Source organism: Pleurodeles waltl, chromosome 6, assembly GCF_031143425.1.
Source record: "Pleurodeles waltl isolate 20211129_DDA chromosome 6, aPleWal1.hap1.20221129, whole genome shotgun sequence".
NCBI classification, from domain to species: domain Eukaryota; kingdom Metazoa; phylum Chordata; class Amphibia; order Caudata; family Salamandridae; genus Pleurodeles; species Pleurodeles waltl.
The window spans coordinates 1597414050-1597437176 of record NC_090445.1 but is presented as its reverse complement, the minus strand read 5'-3'; the positions used below and the strand labels follow the sequence as shown (position 1 = coordinate 1597437176).

The window sequence follows — 23127 nt, the reverse complement described above, 5'->3', positions numbered from 1 at the left end:
AATACTTGTTTTGGGTTATCAGCTCAAGGTTCGAATCTCAGTAGTCAACAAGTTTGACAAATCACTTTATCTTACTGTGCCTCTGCTGATTACTTTGCATATTGTAAGAGCATAAATAGTATACCCCGCATAAACGGCATATCAAGAATGAACAATGAAAATGTACTTACTTCAAACTCTCCAGAGATCCTACCAGTGAAGAAGACTATTTCCCTCCATGCATAGACACTCCGCTTTGGACTCTGCCAAACTTCATATGTTTGGTTGAGGTCTGAAATTTTCACAGATAGGGACTTCTCTGGCACCTCCTTTGACCCTAAATTAACAGAAGCTTTCTTATGCTGGGAACACAGCTCCATCACAGTTTATCCAGAAAAGACCAAACATTCTGCATTAAAGGTAATTGACAAAAACATTGCACCAAAAAACCACAATTTTATCCTACAATGGAGAGCACCATCACATTCCAACAAGAGAACTGGAGTGTATCCCATTAAGCGGAAGATAATTCTGTCCCACCAATGGAAATCAAAGACAGCTCTACAAAAGCAAATATGAATATGAAAACAAGGGTTGTAAAATCTGCTCCAATTTGAAAGTATCCTACCAAAACATATCCAGCACATTTTATCAAAGTGAATGCAAATATCAAAAAGAACATAAACTATCCTGTTTGATGAATCGTCACGAAATTTTCCCCCAAAAAAAGTGTGCCAGCAATTCTTCTTGTGCATGGAAGTCAAGAAAAAGTAAAAAAAAAAACAAGCCCACAGCCCAGGCTGCTAGAAGGAATTATATGAAATTTGGCACAAAAGTAGGTTTTGGTATACGAATTCCGCTTTTGCATATTTAGTGTAAATCCATTCACTAGTTTTCGAGAAATTATAAGGAAAATAAATGTGTATATCTAGGGCTGTGGATCTGTTGCGACGGTTTCGGAGTGATCGCATCGAATTCGCGAATACGCACGCCAGCAGGAATGCTGTGATTGGCTGGCTGCAACCAGACCAGAAATCTGCAGCTGCCATTATAGGTAACAGGACATAGTCCTTGGGGCTGAAAAATAACATGAAAAGTGCCATAATGGGTGGAGGTACCCTGACCCCAGGGCTGTGATATAGAAGTCTTTGAGGGGAAATTATGTCCTTAAAAATATTTTTTTCACCACACGCAATTTTCACAAATACATCTCGATGCTCAGCCTGGCCTTCCCATATAACATTGTGACGAATTCACGCATATTGGCGAAAAACATTTTTTTAAAAACGTTCACAGATTTCATACACTAACTCATTCACTCATTGAAGCACTCAGACACCCACTCACAGACCCACTCAGAGAGTCATACACCCATTTGCAGACCCATTCATACACTCACGGACCTTCTCACAGTTCCACTCAGACACTCATGAACCCACTCACAGACCCACTCAGACTCAAGCACTCACTCCCACACCAACTTAGACAGTCATGCACCCAATCACAGTCCCACTCAGACATTCACGCACCCACTCACAGATCCCCCCAGACTCACACATACACACACAGACCCACACAGACATTTGCATACACACTCACACAGACACTCACACCCATTGTCACACCCAGAGACACCCTCTTACACCTACTCTCACATCCAGGCAGACTCTCTCACGCCCACTCCCACATAGACTCTTTCACATCCACTCTCACACCCAGGCGGGCACTCTTACACCCACTCTCACACCCAGAGACACCCTGTCAACCTATTCTCACACTTTTAAGTGAAAAGTCTCTCTTTGGACTTGTTTTGGGTAGAGTGTACATTGTTCTTAGATACTTTTTAATACTATGTGGTGTATTTCCCATACGAGTTTCACTGTCTGGAAACAGTGTGGTACAGAGTAAGTTGTCTCCATAGCGTAAACAGCGATCATAGTACGAACTTTTCTATTGATATCCACTTCATTTCTCTCTGTAGGTTCAGTGACTGTGAGGGTTTTGATACAGGTAACGACTGTCCATAGTAGGCCATTATTTATGTAAGAGGGCTTGAGTGTCTGGGGAAACTTGGCAGTCTCTAACAGTTATATATGGATTGAACATTGTTTTATTCTGAGCTATTTTGCACTTACTTTATAGCTCTAATGCTATTTCCATTTAGACAGCGATGTGCACATAAGAAGCTTGGATGATGTCATCAATTATGTCATTTGAGATGTCAGTGATGTGATAAATGATGTCATCAGTGATGTCATAAATGATGTAATAGCACATGTAATGAGTGATGTAATATGTGAGATTGTAAGCAGTGCATGGCTGGGCACAGGTTCATATTAGCTCCACTAAATATAACTGGTGAATTTCTGTGTGTTTTTTTCAAACTCAAACCTGGCATATTCACTAACTATAATGTCTATTAACCTGGTGTGGGCAGGGTAAATACTATGTTTCAGAGGTGGCCTCCCAAGGACACAATAAGTGAGTTGGCCCTGGAAGATGGGGTTCCCAGGGCCCTTAAAGGCTCTGGGATGGGGAGGCGTGTGGCCCCCTCCCTTTAAAATAAAATATTGGCCCAAGGAGATGGGGTCCCCGGAGCCTTTGCAGGCTCAAGGAGGCGAGCCGCCTGGTCCCTTCTAATTTTTTTTAGAAAACACATCAGCCCCAAGGGATGGGGTCCATGGGGCATTCACTGGCTTGCAAAGGGGGCTGCATGGCCCCCCACCTCTTTATTCGCAAACTCGCCCTCTGGGTTGGGGGTTTCCGGGTCACCATTGGCTCAGAAGGGGGGCAGCAGGCCCCCCACCACTTAAATAAATATACTTGTCCCTGGGAGAGGGGCACCTGGGGCACAAAATGGGCTGAGGGGGGGCCCTACTAACGACCCTGACCCATCTATTTAAAAAATAGTGTGCTGTCATTTTTTATTTTTATTTTTTTACCGCGACCCTGTGGGATCCACGTGTTCTGTGATCCTCCTTTTTGCTTGGGCCTCGCTTGACGGATCACCCCATATCTTTCCATGCACAAACTAGGCAAAAATAAGAACACTTTTTTGGAAAGTTTTGTGAAGATTTGTCACCCTTGCTATACAGCTAATTACCCCACATATTACATCATTCATGACATCTTCTATGGCATCATTGATATTATCACTGCAACATTTGCAAAAAATTACTGATGAGAAAACTGTGGATGGCGGGCGCGCAGGTTATAGTTACCTTATGGCACAAGTTATAGTTACTTGAAATAACTATAACTGGGAATTGTTATTTTTTTTTTTTGAGTCCTCATTCAACCCCGCATTTTGAGCCACCTCTTGATCCGTACACCCTTCTCACCATCTAGATAAGAGAGAGACCCAAGCCAGGTGGCACCATTATATCTCCCGGTCCGCTTTAACAGACAAGAGAGAATAGCGAGCAGTGAATAATCATTGGACGATAAATGACACGCATATTTCAAATAAATCTCCCCTCCAATTTAACAAAGGCAACCACAGTTCCGCATTTGTCCCAGTACACCGCGTATTCAAGTCCATGTTCGAAATGCGAAAAACTGCGTTGAGCCAATCCATATAAACCGGAGGGGAGTCCTTCATCCAGTTTTTGCTAATTTCATTTCTGCCCAACAAAATTACATAAAACAAAAATTTTAGTTTAGCATTACTCACACTACTCCCTATGCCCTCTTCCTGTAGCTGCCCAAATATAATCAGCAGAAGCGATACAGTAATCTCCCAGCCCAACATAGATGATACAACACCACACACTTCCTCCCAAAACAAACGGATAGCAGGGCAATCCTAAAACATATGAACGTCTGTTGCTCCTACACTACCGCATTTCAAACATTTAACCACTTCTCCTTTCTTAATCTTAGAAAGCTTCTCCGGCGAGATATAAGCTCTGTGTAGAGTATAAAGATGATTCTTCCTCAACGGGGCTGGCTTCACTACTTCGTAGAGGATCGACACAGACTTCTTCCACCATACACCAACCTTATCCCTGGGCATATCATTACCCCACAGATCAGTCGGCAGTGTGAAGTTCCCATCAGACATTTCTACCATTTCCCAATACCAAACCGCCAACTTCTTTTCAGGGACAGAGACAGAGAACTCTAAAAAGAAATCCTCCAATGGATTTCCCACCCCCAGAGCCCCCTTAATTCCTCTTTCCCACTCTTTCATCTGCAAAAACTTCAACCTAGACAGGAATCCGCCCGTTATCCCTACTAACTCTTCCCATGAAAGCAAAGTTCCATCTCAGGAAAGGGCGCTCCAACTTTCTACCCCTGCCTTTTTAAGTGGTAATGCTAAAATATCTTTAAAGCACTCTGGGGTGCCCGGGAATCCCAAATAGGCGCATAATAGCTGCAATAAAAAAATACCAAGTCGTCGTCTCAACTGATACCAGCTCTTCGCCAGCCCTTGCAGTACTTTCAACTTGATTTTTTTGAAAAACTTGGGATCGCCAAATTTGAAAAGGAAATACCTTGAGGCCCCTTCAACAGTTGAAACCATTGCCTTATACATCACACCCACCGCTGAAGCATCTGGGCATACAAACAACATCCATGAATTCTTGAATAAGAAGGCCCAAGCATAATATGCCAGATCTGGTAAAGCCAATCCTCCCTTTTCCCTTCTTCTACGTAATTTCTTCCAAGATATCCTTGGCCCCTTTGAACTCCAAATAAAAACGTTTATCACCTGCTGCACTTTATCCAGATGCCCTTTACGCATTGCCAGAGGGATCGCGGCAAACACAAAGTTCCATTTAGGCAAAATAAACATTTTAATTAAATTTACTCTCCCAAGTATCATCAAAGGGAGATGTGCCCATTTCTGAAGCATACCTTTACACTCAACTAACAATTTTTGTAAATTCCTTTCAACTAGGTCCTTAAGATCATGGGTCACTAAAATACCTAAATACCGTACTTCCTGCTTACCCTGTATCGACCCTACCTCCATATTCCATTGCATAATTTCAGTTTTTCCCACATTAACCCGACATACCGAAATGCTTCCAAATTGCTCAGCCAATTCTTTAACTGTATTAAAGGCCAATGATAAATTATTAGTGTATATCAGAAGATCATCTGCATATAAAGATTTTTTTTCCCAACCGTTGCAGCGAAAAGGAAGGATGAGGCAATTTTGCCTAATCTTTCTAGCAAATGGTTCAATATACAAGTTAAACAAAACAGGGGACAATGGACAACCCTGCCTAGTGCCTCTAGAAATTGTAATAGGCCCTGTGAGATTCCCATTTACCAACACCTTAGCAAAAGGAGCTGTATAGATCTGATCAATAACCCCACAGAACTTAGCTCCTAAATCGGCCCGCCTTAGAATTGATTTTAAATAATTCCAGTTTACCTGGTCGAAGGCTTTCATTGCATCTAAAATAACAATTGCCAGCGGTGACCCAAAGGTTGTAGCCAAATCTATCGCCCAATCAATTCAAAAGTCAACTTATGCAAGTATCTACCTTTAGAGAAGCCTTTCTGGTCTGGGTGCACCAAGTTATTGACTATCTTACTCAGCCTCTCCACTAAAATTGTAGCTAATAATTTATAATCGCTATTCAGCAACGATATAGGCCTATAAAAAGCACATTTTGCCGGGTTTTTATCCGGTTTCGAAATTAGTGAAATAACAGCCTCATTCCACAAAAAAGGAATACTATAGCCATGCTCGAAAATCCCCCCAAACAAATCTGTCAAGGCTGGGATAATCGAATCCCCTAATGCCTTATAAACCTCCACTGGGATGCCGTCTGGGCCCGAAGCGGTCCCGTTCTTACTGCTATTCAAGGTTTTCCTAATTTCCTCTGGCGTGATTGGGGCGTTCAGTATTTCCCTTTCCTGCAGTGCTATACATAAAGATATATCAGACCCTAGCCAATCCGTCACCATATCTTCTCCCACCTCTAACTCCTCCGAGTACAATTATGCAAAAAAAAATTGAAAGGCAGATTCAATCACAGCATTATCCGTTCCTTTTTCTCCTGACTGCTCCATTTCAATCTCCTTAATATAGTTCCTTACTCGATCTGCTTTGCACTTCCAGGCTAACAACTTCCCAGCATTTTCCCCATACTCAAAATGAGCCAATTTGCTTACCTCCCATCTCCTTAAAATCCTTCCCTGTAATACATTCTGCAACTGTTTTCTCAGCCCATCCAAACTAGCCCTCAAAGACTCTGTCTCACCCGATTCTATCGACTCAGCCTTATACTTCAACATTTCTTGCTCTAACAAATTAATTTCATTTCTAAACAGTTTATGCTTCTGATATGAGATGTTCGTTATCTCCCACCTAATAACAGCCTTAAACGTGTCCCATACCAATGACATTGGGGCGGACCCTGCATTTACACTAAAGAAAAATTCTGATTCCTTACGCAATTGCATCACCACCTCCTGATCCAGTAGTAAAGAGCGGTCAATGGTACACCGATTACTGATTGTTCTGTGCGGAAAAATCATATCTAGAACAACCGCAGAATGATGAGATAAGTGAGAGGGCAGATATACTATCTTTTTCACAGCCTCTCTCAAGCGTAGAACTAATAGAAAATAATCAATTCGGGAGGCATGTCTATATTTCTTATTGAAGAAGGAGAAATCACTATTATTTCCTACTCTTTTTTTCAAAATGTCGCACAACCCAAATTCTTTCATCATCCTCCTTAAATATTTTTGCGATTTGGGAGTGCCTCGCAACGTACAATTATCCCTGTCCAGCTCATTATCTAACACAACATTAAAATCACCAATCATAATGACTGGGTCCGAAAATTCAAGAAGCTGAGAAAAAAGCCGTCTTAGAGGTTCTATGTCATCACAATTAAGGCCGTAGTACCCCACTAAAACAAAGTTTCGACCATTAAGCTGTACTTTAACTACAACCCACCACCCTGCTGTATCCGATCTTACCTCCAATATTACTACATTTCCCTGTTGTAGCCGTTTAAACAAAATGGCCACACCTTTGGTATGATAATTGTGCTCTGTACATACAAACGCTTGAACCCACCTCATCTTTTTTATTAAGCTTATACACTCAGCCTTTGCTAAGTGGGTTTCTTGCAAAACCAAAATTTGTGCAGTTGAATCACCCAAATACTGCAATATTTTATCCCTTCTTCCTCTCGTCCTCAAACCATTAACATTCCAAGAGAGAATTTGCAATGGTGTACTCCTTGTCCCCTGGCCTCTCCCCCTACTAGCTAAATCTCAAATATTGCAAAACAAATAACTGGGTTGAGCAACGCACTTTTTTATACTCTTTCCCCTCCAACCTCCACCCTACCCAACCCCCCAACTCACATCCCCCAGCTACCCCACCCATAGAGAACCCCCCCCATATAGAGACCATTGTTGGTCCAAATTTTCGAACGCCCCTGCATTCCTGGGTGATCTTGATTTAGAAAAACCATCAAACACCGCTATTTTACGGTCTGCCCACTTAACTACTTCCAATAGTTCATCCGCATCGGTTATATCTCTGATATTATACATTTTGTTATTGTACATAACCCGGAGAAAGGCTGGAAATTTCAACTGAGCCGAAACCCCTAAACTCTTAAATATCTCCAAGCGCTTCCCCAGCTCCCACTGCCTAGCCATAGTAGACCTGGATAAATCAGACCTAATCTCAAAGACAACATCATTTACTTTTAAAGATTTTTGTTTTAACACTCTAGATAAGATCTTCTCTTTCATTTCATATATCAAAAAAATTATCAAAATTCTCCGAGGTTTACTACTGTTCATCCGCATCCTAAAAGGATCCCGATGGACTCTCTCAATATCTTTTCCGATTTCCTCATCACTCTCCTCCAGTCCCACTGCAGATTTAATTAGCAAGACCACAAAGGCTTTAAGATCGTTACCGCCCGCGCCTTCTGGCACTTTCAAAAGCCTTAAGTTATTTCTTCTTGACTAATTTTCCAATTGCTCAATCCTATTTTTTAGGACCTGCTCATTTCCCTTCAGTGCATCAATCTCAACCTTGTGTTGACCCAGTTCCTCCTTCATACCGCCCACAGCCTCTTCGAGAACCTGAGTTCTCTCCATCAAGCCATTGATCTTTCTTTCCAACACCCCGCAAACCTCTCTTATCTCCCCTTGATTTATTTCTGAGTTCGCAAAGCCTCTCTTTACATCCTCAGAGATAGACAGGATCAGCGCCTCAAACGAGGAACTCTGGGAAAGTGAGGGGGCTGAAACAGCTTGAGAGGTTTCTTCAACTGCCGTAAGTAAAGGGTCTTGTGACTGTAGAACCACCGAGGTTAGACTCCGAACTTGAGGGGCACCAAACTGCTCCTTGCCAGACTGCATCGGGGGAAGTGTCTTCTCCAACCCTGATCCCTCCTTATTTCCTCCATTAGCTTGGGACAACAAAACCATACTATTATCCACCAACCCCCTGCCCTCACCAGAGGAATCAGCAAGCTGTAAGGCAGAAGCCTCCATCACCGCTCTAACCTGACCGGGCGTGAGCTTGACTACCTCCTGCCTCACTTTAAAAAACGACCTCAGGAAAGGAGTCAACTTGTCTCTCCCCTTAAGCTTACTTTCCCCCTCTTTCCTCAAGGCGCTCCTTCTTCCCTCAAATGGTTTAGTTGCAGTCCTCTCCTTGCCTGAGTCCCCCTTACCTTCCAGTACAAAGTCAAGTTTGTCAGTCCGTAGCTGACCAGTCCCCTCCACACTCGTTAGGCCAAAGGGGGGGACCGGGGTATCACCGTTCCCCCCCCCCCACTTTGCCTTACCGTTCTCTTTTTGGGACCCTGGCATCCGTCCCCCTTTCTGCAGCAGAAATGCTGCCAGTCGGCGCTCCTTGCCTCGCCAGCTTGGCCTTAACCTAGCTGGTGCTGCCGCTGCCGCTGTTCCCCCGGAGGGGAATACGCGCCGCTCCTCTCCGTGTTCAGCGCAACTCCAGCGCGGCATGGCACCACAATGCAGCCCCAGCTGCCTTCCACCTTTCGTCCGGTTTCAAAAACTGCGGTGCCGTCTCCTCACTTCCCCAGGAACCCAAAGCCGTCCTAGTGCAGCCCGCCATGTTCTCCCTCTCCTCCAGGGAATTGTTAAATTGAAGACAACTATGTCCCACCAATGCAAATCAATTAGAGTTCCACAAAAGCAAATATGCATATGTAAATAAGGCTTGCCCATTGTGTTGCAATCCAAACTAATCCTTGCAGAAATAATTCTGCACTATCTCAGTGAAGAGAATGCAAATATCAAAAAGAACATGAAAGATCCATTAGGAAAACATTTAACACAGTTGTTTGTCAGACTATAGAGAAAAAAATAATGACATGCTAAAATACCAACCACCAGAAATATCATGAATATAAGTAGATATTGGTAGTATAGATTTACTATGCTTAATTCCGCATCTATTTACCGTGACAATACATATATAATCATGGTTTGTATATCTAGGGGAAAGTATATTAAGCCTATGTTTAATTATATATGTTTGCTTTCATTATACCCTTGTTATTTCAGACTCGATATTTTGGTGGTTATGCCTCCAATATATCTACTAAAAGAGCAGTAAATCACACCAAACCTAAGAAAAACAAACCATACAACACCAGGAGTCCATAAAGTCAGCACACCTACTCCAGAAATACAAAGTGGTGTGTTATTAACGGGAATGAAACACATATCACCTGTGATAACTCAAGTATGTCCTCCTTCAAACATTTCAAATGTTTAAATTAAAAGAGAAATTCAGGGTATCCCACCAAATATAGCTAACTGATACCCACAAAATATACATTAAACAGTTATTTCCAAATGGGAATGGTTTTCCACAGAGGGGAAGTCAAGCTACTCCCCCATGTAGATGTAAAGCATGTTTGTCTTGACAATGAACTGCAAACAATGCCACCAGGGACAGCCTACAAATAGCAATCAAAATGCCCCACTCCTGTCTCATGGACAATACTTTGTCTTCCACTAAAGACAACTAGAACATATCATGAAAAGGAAACCAAGAAGGTACATCAAACTTGGTCAACTGTTTATTCTTGCAAAATTAACTAAAGAGTCTTTAACCATAGTAAGTAAAAAAAGATGCAACACAAAACATTCAAGAGCATTTATCCAAAGAGAAATCAAGGGCATGTAGACAACAGGAAGTCAACAGCATCCAAACAATGCAAACTTGTGACCACCAACCAAGAAAGCACTCAAGAGCATGAAACCTAAAGAAATCAAAAGTATTCACCTATAGAACACCAAGGGGCATATTTACAAGGAACCCTGCACCCCCCTAACGACACCATGGTAGTGATGTATTTACAATACAGCGCACCATGGCACACGTTAGCACAATAGCATCAAAATTTGTGATGCTTTTGTGGCACATTGCGTGGCTAGTCCAGCAAAGCCAAAGCTCGGGGAGACCCATAGGAAATGGCCTAGCGCCACTTTAACAGATGCCCTTGGGCAGGTGTTAAAAAACAACTGTAGAATGGAGCAGTGAAATCTGGTAAATTTTACTGCTCCATTTTTTTGGGCCTCTCTGCAGGGGAACGCTCCCCTTGCATACATTACACTTGGTACAAGTATAATGTGCTGCAAGGCTCTACAAAGTGGTGCAATGCTAGCATTGTGCCATTTTGGAAATATGGCGCAGGGTGGGGGACTGGTCAGCGCTGCTGTGGCATAAAAAAATGATGCTATGGTGACGTTAAGGGGCGCAAGGGTCTTGTAAATATGCCCCTAAAGGTTTTTCCCAAAGATGGAGACATGAGAATCCAAAGAATGAAAGCTCAAATGTATTCAACCAAGAAGAAAATCAAGAACATCCAACCTAAGAGCATGTAAACAAAAATTGCTTCAATATATCATAATAAAAATAATTCAAACTGCATCCACAGCAAGCAAACTTAGAATCTCCAACCAAAGATAACTAGGGAACATCCAAGAAAAGGCATGTTACAATATCAAAGGAAAGAACATTCATGCATCCTGCCAGATAAATCTCACAAACAACTTATTAGGGGAATTAACTAAATTTCCATCTTGAACTAAAAGAACAAGGAGCAGATAAATCTGATTAAGAAAGCCACGAAAACTTTTTACAAACATCCAACTAAGCTAGCATTCTAGAAGTGAAGTGCACTATCAAAAGAGTTAAGATGTCCTGTTAATGTATTTCACTAAATACAATTCATGCAACATGTATCTCTGAATGAGAAAAAAACGTAATTACAACCTAAGACTGATCGTCGTGAGAAAATCCAGATGGGACATATAATGATAACTTAAATATATCTCATCAAGCACAACTGGAGTTCCAGTCATGTCTTATATGTGTAATCCATATCCACACTTGATTTTTAAATTACATGCATTTGCCTACTGTGACTCACACGTTTTCTATTGGCAGTAAATAGAGAAGAACGTGTTGGGTTTATAGAAACTCATTCCGATGATTTACATAAGGACAGCATGAGCTGTGAGGGGATTACTTATTTTGGCCGTTTTTCAATTTTTCATGGCATAACAACTCTGCCCCCGCCTGCATACTATAGATACGTGGAGCGTTATTTGGACTGTACCGATTGTAATCCACCAAAAGGTTTGCAAAGTACCTTGGCACCCAAGAGAAAATACTTGTTGGCATCGGATTATGTAGTATTTAGACAGTTACCTCCGTCCCACATGTGGTAATGGACTCTCACTTCACAGGTTGCTGCTGCATCTCGCAGTGTTGGAGATCTCAGCTTGGCTGTGGCGGGAGATTTTCCTCTGTGGGCTTCTGCAGCCATATACCAACCTATTGATAGACAGATATTTGGATAGAATAAATATATACTCTATGTTCTGTTTAGTTCTGTCGGCAGAACTGCATGTTCTTTTAATGAATGCTCCACCTATTTTGAAATATTGAAATATTCGCAGTCTGTTTTTTAAAACGTATTTTGCAAATAATACAATTCTGCAGAGATTTAGAATAGTGATTATATTCCGTTATGATTTCAAATATTATACACAATTACAGCTTACAACTGAAAGTTCATGGGTTCTGCGTGCTCCTTTGTTCAACCACATTTTGGGTTATCTTTGTGAACTAAAAACTGCAATCGACAGAAACAGAACTCCAACATTTCTATTCCATCCGAAACAACCAATTGAAAGGGTGTAGTACTCTTCTCTACAAGCCTTTCCCGCAGCATTGAAAAACCTCATGGGCCAATATAAAGCTGGCCTTGGGCTACAAAGAGGTAGTCAACTCCACGTACCACCTGAAATACAATAACCAACAGGCGTCTCTATGTACATTTGAAAAGATTCTGTTTGTCACCACCAAAAGCGAAAACAGAACCTATCTTCAACAACATATTTAAAACCAACATTGTAACAGCAATTTACCCAGCAAGGTAAAACCTATCATTCTGGAGCAGTCCTTTCCTTCATCTAACAGCTAATTAGCAGTCACCAATCACCATTCCAACAAACTCCTCCAGGCTCATAGAAAAACACTTTCAGTTGTTTAACAACATATCACTCAGAATCAGACAACAAGGTGCCTCCCAAGTGCAGCCAATCTTCCCAAATGTTGTAGACCACACAGAACAGCAATGAAACGCTACTCCTCTAAATTAAATTAGTTAATCCTCCCACTCATATAACAGACCTTCTTGATCTGTCACTAAGTATTGCTAACTCCTGCCTACACACAAAGTTTTTACCAAAATCAAGGAATATGTCTCTGCTCTAGACAGCGCCTGAATCGGCACTCTCAACGCATCCCTAGATCAAACTCTGATCATATACATCCACTGCACAGTTATTCAATGACTGAGCTTGCCTGGTTTGATTTGAACAATTGTAAATGTACAAAAAGTAAACAGAAAGGGTACTTTTGTGATACATCAAGTGGTTTACACTCCTTGAAAAGACACTGTCGAATGTCACAATCTTGAAAATTCTCAAAATAACAATCCTAACTCAAATTTACCCCCATGGGCTTGCTTACAGTGAAACATATCATCTCTCTCCTAAAACACCTTCAAACATTCAACCTTCCCTGCAACCCAAAAACAGCCAGAGATATAATAACAGACAACATGGCTACCTCCAGACAAAGACAACTCTGGTCTTCTGGTGTACCTTGATCTTATTGAGTCATTCCCTATCATTGTCACAGAGTACACGTACACAAAGCCACTTGCTAGTTCTCAATCCGAAAGAAACTCATGTCTTATTTCTCCAATGCAGATTTTCGATTTTCTGTAATGCCTAGATATGCCTGGATCAAAGAAATTCCACACTAATCAGGCAGATGGATCCATAGACATTGCAGAAAATTGTCAAGTTGACGATGCAGATAGAATATCTAAAAAGATGGCTTTAACAGGTGGGACCATGCGACAAACTGGCCTGAAAACATTGGAAAAATCTAGAACCTTCAGCCACAGTAGTACACTTACATGCATTTTATAGAGCTGAACGTTTATATTTGTCCACATCCACTATGTTTGAAATTGAAGGTGGGCCTATGTCACCCAGCTAAAATCAGTGAAGTAGGTAGTGCCTCTTGCTGCCTAGGTCAAAAAGGTATATGCCACCAAGATCTCAGTTGGTCCTGTGTAGACAGTATTTATTGCTCATATGGCTCTTTTTGAAGTTTGCACTCTAGCATTCAGAATGTATTCCTTCAGATGACATTTTGACCTAGCTAATTCCAGAGGTTAGTATGCTGGTCTAACTGTGGCCTTAGAGAGGTATGGATGAACATCTCCATATGACATTTTGACCCATATAGACCCTGACGTTAATATGCAGCTGGAGTAGAATTTACTAAAGCAGACCGGGGCTAGTCCACAGGCATCGTTTGGAGGCTGTGGTTGTAGTCCATTCCAGAAGGCATCATCTTTTCTACCTCAGAATCCAAGAGGCATTCTTTAACAAATATCTCAGAGATCTGTGCTTCTTGGAAAAAGACACCAAGAGGAGCATGCGAGCTTCCATCTCACCATTTATCTCCATTATCAGACACATCACATTCCAGTCACTTACATTCCAGGAGACTCGAGGGGAGTTATGATGAATGATGAGATTCAATCAATCAATCAAATTTGTAGAGCAAGCCTGCATCACCAGTGAGGGTCTCCAGGTCTAGAGAAACTGCCATTTCTTCTTTGGTTGAACATCCAAGTCTTGAGGTCCTTCCTGAACTGATGGAGTGATGGTGAGGCTCTGAGGTATAGGGGGAGGTCGTTCTGGGTCTTAGCCCTTAGGTGGGAGAAGGAGCGTCCTCTGTTCGCTCGGTGGATGTGACGTGTGGCTGCTCGGGAGAGGGAATTAGAGCAGAGTTTCCTGGTAGGTTGATAGAAGTTCACTCGAGTGTTGCGGTACGCTGGTCCTTTGTTGTGTGGTGCCTTGTAAGCGTAGGTGAGGAACTTGAACTGGCATCTCTTTGCGACTGGTAGCCAGTGGAGTTTCCTGAGGTGCTGGGTGATATAAGTCCATCTGGAGAGGTCGAGTTTGAGTCTGGCTGCAGTGTTCTGGATAATCTGCAGTTTCATCTTGAGTTAGGTGGTAGTTCCGATGTAGAGGGAGTGGCAGTAGTGTAGTCTGCTGGTGACGAGAGCTTGTATGACTATTGGCCTTGTGTTGGGTGGGAAGACATCTGAAGCTCTTCCTGAGCATGCCGAGGGTGAGGAAGCAAACTGAGGAGACGCCGTTGACTTGCTTATTCATGGCCGAGGATGATGCCAAGGTTGCAGGCCTGTTCGGTGGGTTTGGGCCCAGCTCGAGTGGCCACAATCCGTTATTCCAGAGGGTGTCCTTGCCTTTCCTGAAGATGAATACTTCTGTCTTCTTGGTGTTGAGTTTGAGACACTTGTTGTTCATCCAGACGGATACTTCTTTCATACATCTTTGGAACTTGTTCTTGGTGGTTGTGGGGTCGTTGGTCAGGGAGAGGATGAGTTATGTGTTGTTCGCACAGGAGATAATGTTGAGCCTGTGGCTCTTGACAATTTTTGCTAGGTGTGTCAGGTATTAGTTGAAGAGGGCTGGGTTAAGGGATGAGCCTTGGGGTACACCACAGGTGATGAACTTAGGGAGCAAGGAGTAGGGCGAGAGGAAGATCTTCTGTGTTTTACCTGTGAGGTAGGATGCGATCCACTTGAGGGCTGCTCCTTGGATGCCCATCTGGTGAAGTCTGTGTAGAAGTGTGTGGTGAGATACAGTGTTGAAGGCTGCTGAGAGGTCAAGGAGGAAGCAGGCGGCCATTTCTCCACTGTCCAATAGCGCTCTGATGTCGTCTGTGGCTGCGATTAGGGCTGTCTCTGTGCTGCGGTTTGCTCTGAAGCCTGACTGGGAGGGTCCAGAGGGTTGTGGTTCTCCAAGTGTCTGGTGAGCTGGACGTTGATGGCTTTCTCTATGACCTTGGCTGGGACAGGGAGGAGGGAGATAGGTTGGTAGTTCTTAGGTTCCTCTGGGTTTATGGAAGGTTTCTTCAACAGTGGCTTCACATCGGCGTGTTTCCATTTCTGGGAGAAGCGGGCAGTGGTGATTGAGTTGGGGACCTTGGTGAGTTCTTTGCTGATGGGTTGATTGCAGAGGTTAAAGATATGGTGTGGGCAGGGTTCTGCTGGGGCTCTGGAGTGGATGGATCTCATGATGGACATTGTTTCCTTCTTGAAGAGGATGTTCCATGAGTTTAGCTAGTGTGGGTGTGCGTCTGTCCGGGTGATGCTGTTGATGCTGTCTTCAGCAGGGGGTTGGGCTGCAAAGTCTTGGTAGATGGCATTGATTTTGTTGTGAAAAAAGTCTGCAATGGTGTTGCAGAGAGCTTGTGAGGTAGTGATGTTATTTCCTGTCACCGCAACTGAGCACCAGTTTCATCAAACCCACCTCAATACCCACTTCTGGGTTGTCACCCCCTAGATCAAGCCTGTGTAGCAAGTCAATATTAGCACAACCTCACCTCTAAACTCAGCTTTTTTATGTTTTGTTGTTACAACTGCATGGTTTCAAAAAAGTAATATATAACATACAATTATAGTTGAGGGTGTAAAGGAGAAGTAGAAAAAAACACAATGGCCTACTACCATGGGTCTTAAGACCAATTTACAGGGCAGTGCTGTACTCTATTTACAAATTCCATACCTAGTGGTATTAATTATGAATTATTCATCATTTTGTTTAGCAAAGAACACATACTTTAAAAATATACATATAAATATAGATTTCCCTATGTGAATGTCGTTTTTGTAGCACTCCCCCAGTATACCAATTCAAGTTTATGAAGCAGACATTCTACATCACATAACATGTCTCTCCAAGAACAAGAGGGAAGGTGAGATAGTTTGACTTGACCTCTCTAAGTCCATGCAGTGATCTATAACGTGATTCCAGCCAGAGCCCTTGCTATATATAGGGAGCCCAAGTGTTCAGTTTAAGGACCAAAGGCACTTTAGGAAGTGAACTGGGATGAATGGTGTTCAGCTGCAGCTTAAATCACAGAGTTTGCATACACACTGAGTGAGTTCTGAAAGAGTGCATTGAAATTCAGAATCTATGGGAATGACTCAGAAGCTGAGGATGTTTAGCATTAGAGAGTGCCCATCATGGAGTGCAAAAACGGCAGCAGATGGTCACTCATTGCAGCAAGTTTCCCATCCCCTGATGTTTAGAAATCCAGTCATACAAGTAGCTCCTGCTTTGGGACTAGAGGTGATTGATTCCAGCAATGAGTCACAAGCCAACATAATGATGTGAATGGAGAGATATAAAATACACGGCAATGAACCTTAAAGATTCATATCAATGCCCCCCAATGGCTATATGGATGGCATAACCACTTATCTAACTGGTGATTGAGGAAGCTGTCTCAATTGTATCTTTAGCCCTTTTACCCATTAAGAAACACCTCTCCATTGCAATCATATTCTTCCAGTAATACTAAAATTGCAAATTCCCTGAAACCAATGCAACGCTTTCTTGAATCTTTACTAGGAAAATGTTATGGTGTTTCTTGTCTGCCGAATCAAAAATACGAGTTCCTCCTTAAGACTTCCTATGCAAACTCAGCTAAGTCTGACCCAGGACTTTTTTTCCATGGAGGTAAGATGGCGAACGCATAGTGCCGTTGGTTGCTGACTCCCCAAACACCCCCCCCCCCAACCCTGCTCCTCTGGGCTCCGGATTCTGGTGTGGCGTTAGCGACTGAAGGAAGGGGAACTGGAGAGACGGTCCAGCGCTCTCTCTGGGCTGCTCTGGGAGACGCGAGGCCTGGGGAGGCACATCGCTGAAGAAAATAAACTGCCAGGGAGGCCGGTGCTGGATGAAGCTCCTGTGCGCCATTTATTTGGATTTGGTTTTGGCGCATATCAATGCACTCTTTTTGTCCTGTGGAGCCTGCGGTGCAGGACTGTGTATCGGCCCTGCAACCGATTACACTGTGGTGTCTGATGTGCTTGGGGGCATCAGGGTGCCAAAAAGCACTTGCGGCGCTAGAGAGAAGACAGATAGCATGGTGCCTGGAGGATGGTCATTGCTCGGTGTCGGGTGCCCAAAACCGGGAGCGGATTAATGGGGCCCCTTCAGGTAGGTGGGCTGAAACAGGCTCTTCTAAACTTAATAAACTTGCTGATATAACCTCACACAATATTGACTCTGCATTACATATACGCAATGTGAGGGGCCGCAGCCGGTGATCACAGAATTTTTTCGTCCCATCGGCACTTGGGAAAAAGTAGGGACTGCATTTAAGAGGATGTGGCATCAGGTGGGGGACCCATTGAAAGTACGCAATTAATCAACCTCATTGAATGCCCGGTTGAGAGGGGAGCTTTGGTGGAGCTTAAGTCTTCTGGAATAAATTCCGAAGAGATTCAGATGCTGACCGAGGCTGAATCAGAGCTGTCTAAGGGAACTAGCCTGGGAAGTAACCTGGGAAAGGCTGAGTCTGCTTGTGGTCTTAATGACCTGGCTGGCCCTCAGAGAATGGGGGATCTATCATTGCCAGGGGGAGACAAATACATAATTCATAATAACAGCCAGGGCAATCCATGGGTCGCATGTGGTGGGCGGAATACCAATAATGGTACTAATTTGCCCAGCCAAAGGGACCCCACAGAAGTTGGAAATATAGGCGATACATGGAAGAGTGGTAAATGTTCAGATCTGACTCAAGAAGGATGAGATAAGTTCTATTCCCTCACTGATGGGACTAACAGCAGCAGTCCCAATCTAAATCAAGACAATGCCAGTCTGTCCCTTGAAAGTGGAAATAGCCTGTCTATGGCACCTCAGGTACAGTGAAGCAGTGGAGGCAGCATAGAAGGCTGAAAGTAAGATCAACACCAAAGACAGTGAAGGATAAAGAACTTCTGGGAGCAGCAGCCCTGAAGTGGGACTATTCGGCCACAAGATTATATTATATCAAGAAGGGGAGTCCTGAGAACATGTCAGCATCAGCATCCAAAGGGGAAGGTGATGTCGAAACCGACCTCTCTGATGGGACAGTTAATTCAATGCTACACCTTATTCATGGTACAGCAAAACAAATTCTGGCAGAAACTTGGGCACAGAGTTGGAGGGCATGGCTGGCTACCAAGCATCTCCAGGGGGCACTGAAGAAATTGTCAAAGACCTGTGGAGAGATTGAAGAAAAGCTCAACTTGTTCAAAGAGAGAGCTTTGTTAATAGAAGCTGAAGTGGAGGGTCTCAAGGAAAAGGCCAAATCCCAGGGAGGGCCACTTACTAACATGTGGAAACTGGAAGATTTTGAGAACCACCAACAGCAGAACAACTTGCTCTTCCTTGTGATTAAAGAAAGTACAGAAGGCAGTGACATCAGGACTTTTATGATCGGCCTCCTTAGAAATGGTTTTCCAGAGCTCACATCTTGGGACTGGGAATCAGAAGTACAGAGGGTACACAGGTTCCTGTTAATGTGAAAACAAGGCACTACTGAAAGTACAATTGAGAAACATCCAAGATGCAATTCTTGTTTTCTTTGGGAACTTTTTACTCAGACAAGTCATTTTTGAAAAAGCTCGTCTTGACGCTCAGAGATGCTATAAGGGTCATACATTCTTTGTGCATCCTGATTTCTGCCAGGCTACGGTGGAGCATAAATGGAGGCTAAGACAGCTAATTAAACCATTTCAAGAAGCTGGGGCAGACGTTTTTCTACTGGCCCATGTCCATCTGAAAACTGTGTCTAAGGGCAAAGTAAGAGCTTTTTCATCTGAGATTTTGGCTAAAGAATATTTAAATGGTTTGGCCCCACAGAAGCTGGAGTAATTAGAGGGCTTTTATGTTTGTTGATGGCTGCTGTATGGTTGTGCTGGGACTAAGCTCATATGTTTATGTTTCTGCCTTTGTTTGGAATTAAGGTACTTCAGTTATTTGTCTGGTTGAGTCAAGGTTAGAAGCTTGATGGAATACATTCAGATTACAATGGGGGTAGCTAATTAATGAGATTTTTTTGGTAAATCAAATACCTGGAGAGCAAAGATATCTCCCTACCCCTTCAATATGTTCTTTTTTACATAAGAATGTTCTGATGAGATGAGATGATATTTTTTACACAGATGCTAGTCGGGGAGCCTCCAGTGGCACAAAGGGGAGCCATCATTCAGGCCATGGGGGCCTGATTGTCTCAGATGGTAAGGGGTGGGGAAGGAGGGTTGGACTGGGGAAGGGGCTGGCACGGGAGATGGAAGGGGTTGGGCTGGGGGGTGCTGGATGAGGGAGGTTTGGGTGGGTAGGGATAAGGGTAAAGGGAGGTTGCAGATAAAAGAGATGCTTGGGAAGGGAATAAAGGATCCAGTCACAGTTGTAGAAGTAGGGAAGAGACATGAGTGCAGCAGGGATGTAGAGTGTTACGTAGGTGGAAGAAAGAGGTTGTTTGTGAGGGTATGCACGCCCGGATGGAATGAAACTGGTCTGATCACAGTTTTGCCAGGCCTTGCCCTGCCATTGGACTGTACTGGGATCATGGCTAAGCTACGTATAGCTTCCATTAACATATGTCGGCTAAATGATGCCAGGAAAAGGAGAAGAGTTTCTGTAGACATGAAAGCACCGAGGGCAGATATTTATTGTCTTCATGAGACAGATACAGATTATCCCAGTTGGCAATTACTAGAAACTCTACGTCTGACTCTTGTGGTTAGCACCACGCAGAACACTAGCACTAGTGGGGTGGCTATTCTCGCTCATGGCAAGGTGTGTGACTTTACCCGCTGTGCGCAGACAAATATAGAAGATGGAATATAACAGAATGTTGTTATAACATGGGGTGTTGTACCTTATGTTCACTGTATGGTCTGGTATTAGATGAGCAGACGTGTTAGATTTCTTAGCTGGGGAGCTCCCTGTCTGGCCTGCTCCCTGTGTAGTATGTGGTGGATTGAATTTTAATGGGGCCTTTGTTGGGGATGTTGGCCGATATAAAGGTCGTAAACCCTGGGTCTTCAGGCCCTTCTGTAGTTTGGAGAAGGACACATGGCTGAAGCTTAATGCGCCGGATCCTGGGTTTACATTCTACTCGGCCTCGCATGGTTCTTTAGCCCATTTAGATTAATTCCTCTTGTCCCACGATTAGAATTATTTCTGTGCTTTATGTCAGATCATAATCCTCTGGTAACAGAACTTTCCCTGGAGGGTTTAGAAGGAGGGGGAGGAGCTGATCATTCAAAAGGGGTGTCTTGACACATACCGCATGCATCCAACATATAAATAATTGGATAGCTGAATTTCTGGAATTCAAATGGGGCTGTACCCCTGCAGGAATTGTATGGGGCTCTTTGAAAGTGGGTGTCCAGGGGGAAACCCTCAGGTTTAGTCTTAGGTGTCAAAAGCAGACTCAATCTTCAATCAGTGAATTACACCAGAATCTTGGGTAGGCAGAAGCTTGTCTTGTTTCAGCAGTAGCTGAAGTGATGGATCTCGCCACCGCCTAGCAGCAGGTTGCAATCGCCAAGGCTGCAATTAATGATATTATGGCCTAAAAAAGGTAAAGAGAAGCTTCTCTCCTGGCAGCCAGAATGTTATGAAATGAATGAAAGAGTAGGACACCTTTTAGCAGTTCATGCCCGTCAAAAGGTTGCATCTGGCCTTATTAATGAGATAAGAGATGCGCAGGGCGGTCTAGTCTCAGACCCTGGAGAAATTAGGGAAGACTTCTGGAGGTATTATGAAGAACTCTATAGTGCCACCCCGACAGGGCCGGGGCAATTTATGGATTAATTCATGAGTATTGTGACAGCGGATAGAATTATCTAGGAGGAGCACAAGGGTTTAGGAGCAAAACTTACTATTGAAGAATTACAAGATGCTATTTGTGATTTGCCCTCTGGGAAGGCTGTGGGTGCATATCTAATGCCTTTGGAATTTTATAAGACTTTTAGTATGGTACTTCTTCTGGTTATGTTAGAACCTTTTATACAGGTACAAGAGGGTCAGAGCCCCCCAGAATCTTGGTCAACAGCCAAAATACTAGTTTTCTTAAAGAAAGGAAAAGCCCCTCATAAACCTGGGTCATATCGGCCTGTAACGTTGATTAATCGTGATGCCAAGATTTATTCCAAAGCTCTTGCCTCTCGGCTTAGCTTCTATTATTAGTAAATTGGTCTTGTTCAATCAACACGGCTTTGTGCTGGTGAAAGACCCAACCGATCATATTCATAGGGTCATAATACTCCTTGAAGCGACCACTGTTCTGGACAAGCCCATGGCTTTGGCCCTGTTAGACACTGAGAAAGCATTCAACAGGGTCAATTGGGAATATCTGTCGAAGGTCATGGGCTCACTCGTTTGGGTTAGGACGGCGCTTCATCAAAGCCTTGCAGGCTATTTATTATAAGCCTGTTGCTTGCCTACAGTTGATGGGAGGTCAGTCTGGCCCCATATATATTGGAAGAGGTACTAAGCAGTGATGCCTCTGCTCCCCATTACTTTTTGTGATATACATTGATCCTTTTCTTTGTCAGCTAGAGGCTAATCCAGCCATACTTCCAGTGAGGCATCATGGCTGGGATACCAAAATTCTAGCTTATGCGGATGATGTGGCAGTGGTAACAGCTAATCCAAATGCTGCATTGTAAGAAATTGAAGCAGAGGCTTATACGTTTGGGAAGTTTTTGGGATATTCTCTGAATAGTGGTAAAACACAGTTGGTTGTAGATAGCCACAGGCTAACTCGAAATCTCCTATTGGTAGAGCACATGGTGTATTTGGGGATCTGTATCAGTGCCAAAGTAGATCAGACAGTCAAGTTAAAGTTGGCACCAATTATGGGGAAAGCAAAACAGGACTTTACTAGATAGAATAATTTGCATCTGTCCCTCATGGGCCAGTGTTATATTGTCAAAATGTTATTTGTACCAAAAACTCTTTATCTATTCTGGGCTATTGCTGTAGAATGTGAAAGATCATGCTTCACCGCTATGGATACTTTGATTACTAGATTTAGCTGGACATATGGAAAGATTAGGAGGGCGAGTAAGTACTTGTACTAACCCCGGGAAAGGGGCAGGTGGTCCCATCCAAATTCAAGGTCATATCAGCTAGCCGCCACTCTCTGATATAGGAGGCCTCTTATTGGTAGAAAGGAGGCTGGGCAAGGAGCCAAAGATTTAGAATACACACCAAATATTTATGAGCTGCATATTGGCTCAATATCGAATGGAAGCCTGCTAATGCTGGAAGAGCCCAGCTACTACAAAAAAGTCCCATTTAAGGTGTTGGAGGCTGCTTTTAGGGGCTGGACCTTCTGGCGGAAACAAATTGGGCTTGGTAGGCTTAGTTGGTATACCCCATTTCTGACTAATCCCCTTCTACCAGATATATTTCAGGATGGGTGTCTGGCAAGATGGGGCCAGAAGGGGTTTAAAAAATTAGGGATTTTTTTTCATGGGGCCAGAATGACATATTTTGAAGATCTACAGGGCCGCTTAGCTGCAAACCAAAGAGACTTTAAGTTCCTTCAGATAGTGAGTTTCTGTTCAAGAAAAAGGGTGGGCCAGCTGGATTTTGTAAGATCCCACTTATGGGGGTGTTGACAGGGGCTGGGGGGGGTGCTCAATTAAGTTGTTATATTCAGTTCTAAGCTCCAGACAGCTTGATGACTTAGAGAAGCATAAT

At 43.3% G+C, this 23127-nt stretch overlaps 1 protein-coding gene across 1 annotated transcript in view; it reads right to left on the bottom strand.

Moving 5' to 3' along the window:
• Positions 1-23127, bottom strand: part of MAMDC4 (MAM domain containing 4) — a 223816-nt gene that overhangs the window by 166960 nt on the left and 33729 nt on the right. The window contains exons 4-5 of the mRNA XM_069241436.1: positions 11666-11791; positions 171-316 (exon numbers count right to left, since the gene is read on the bottom strand). Of these exons, the coding sequence (XP_069097537.1) occupies positions 171-316; positions 11666-11791 (272 nt within the window). The remainder of the gene's footprint in view (positions 1-170; positions 317-11665; positions 11792-23127) is intronic.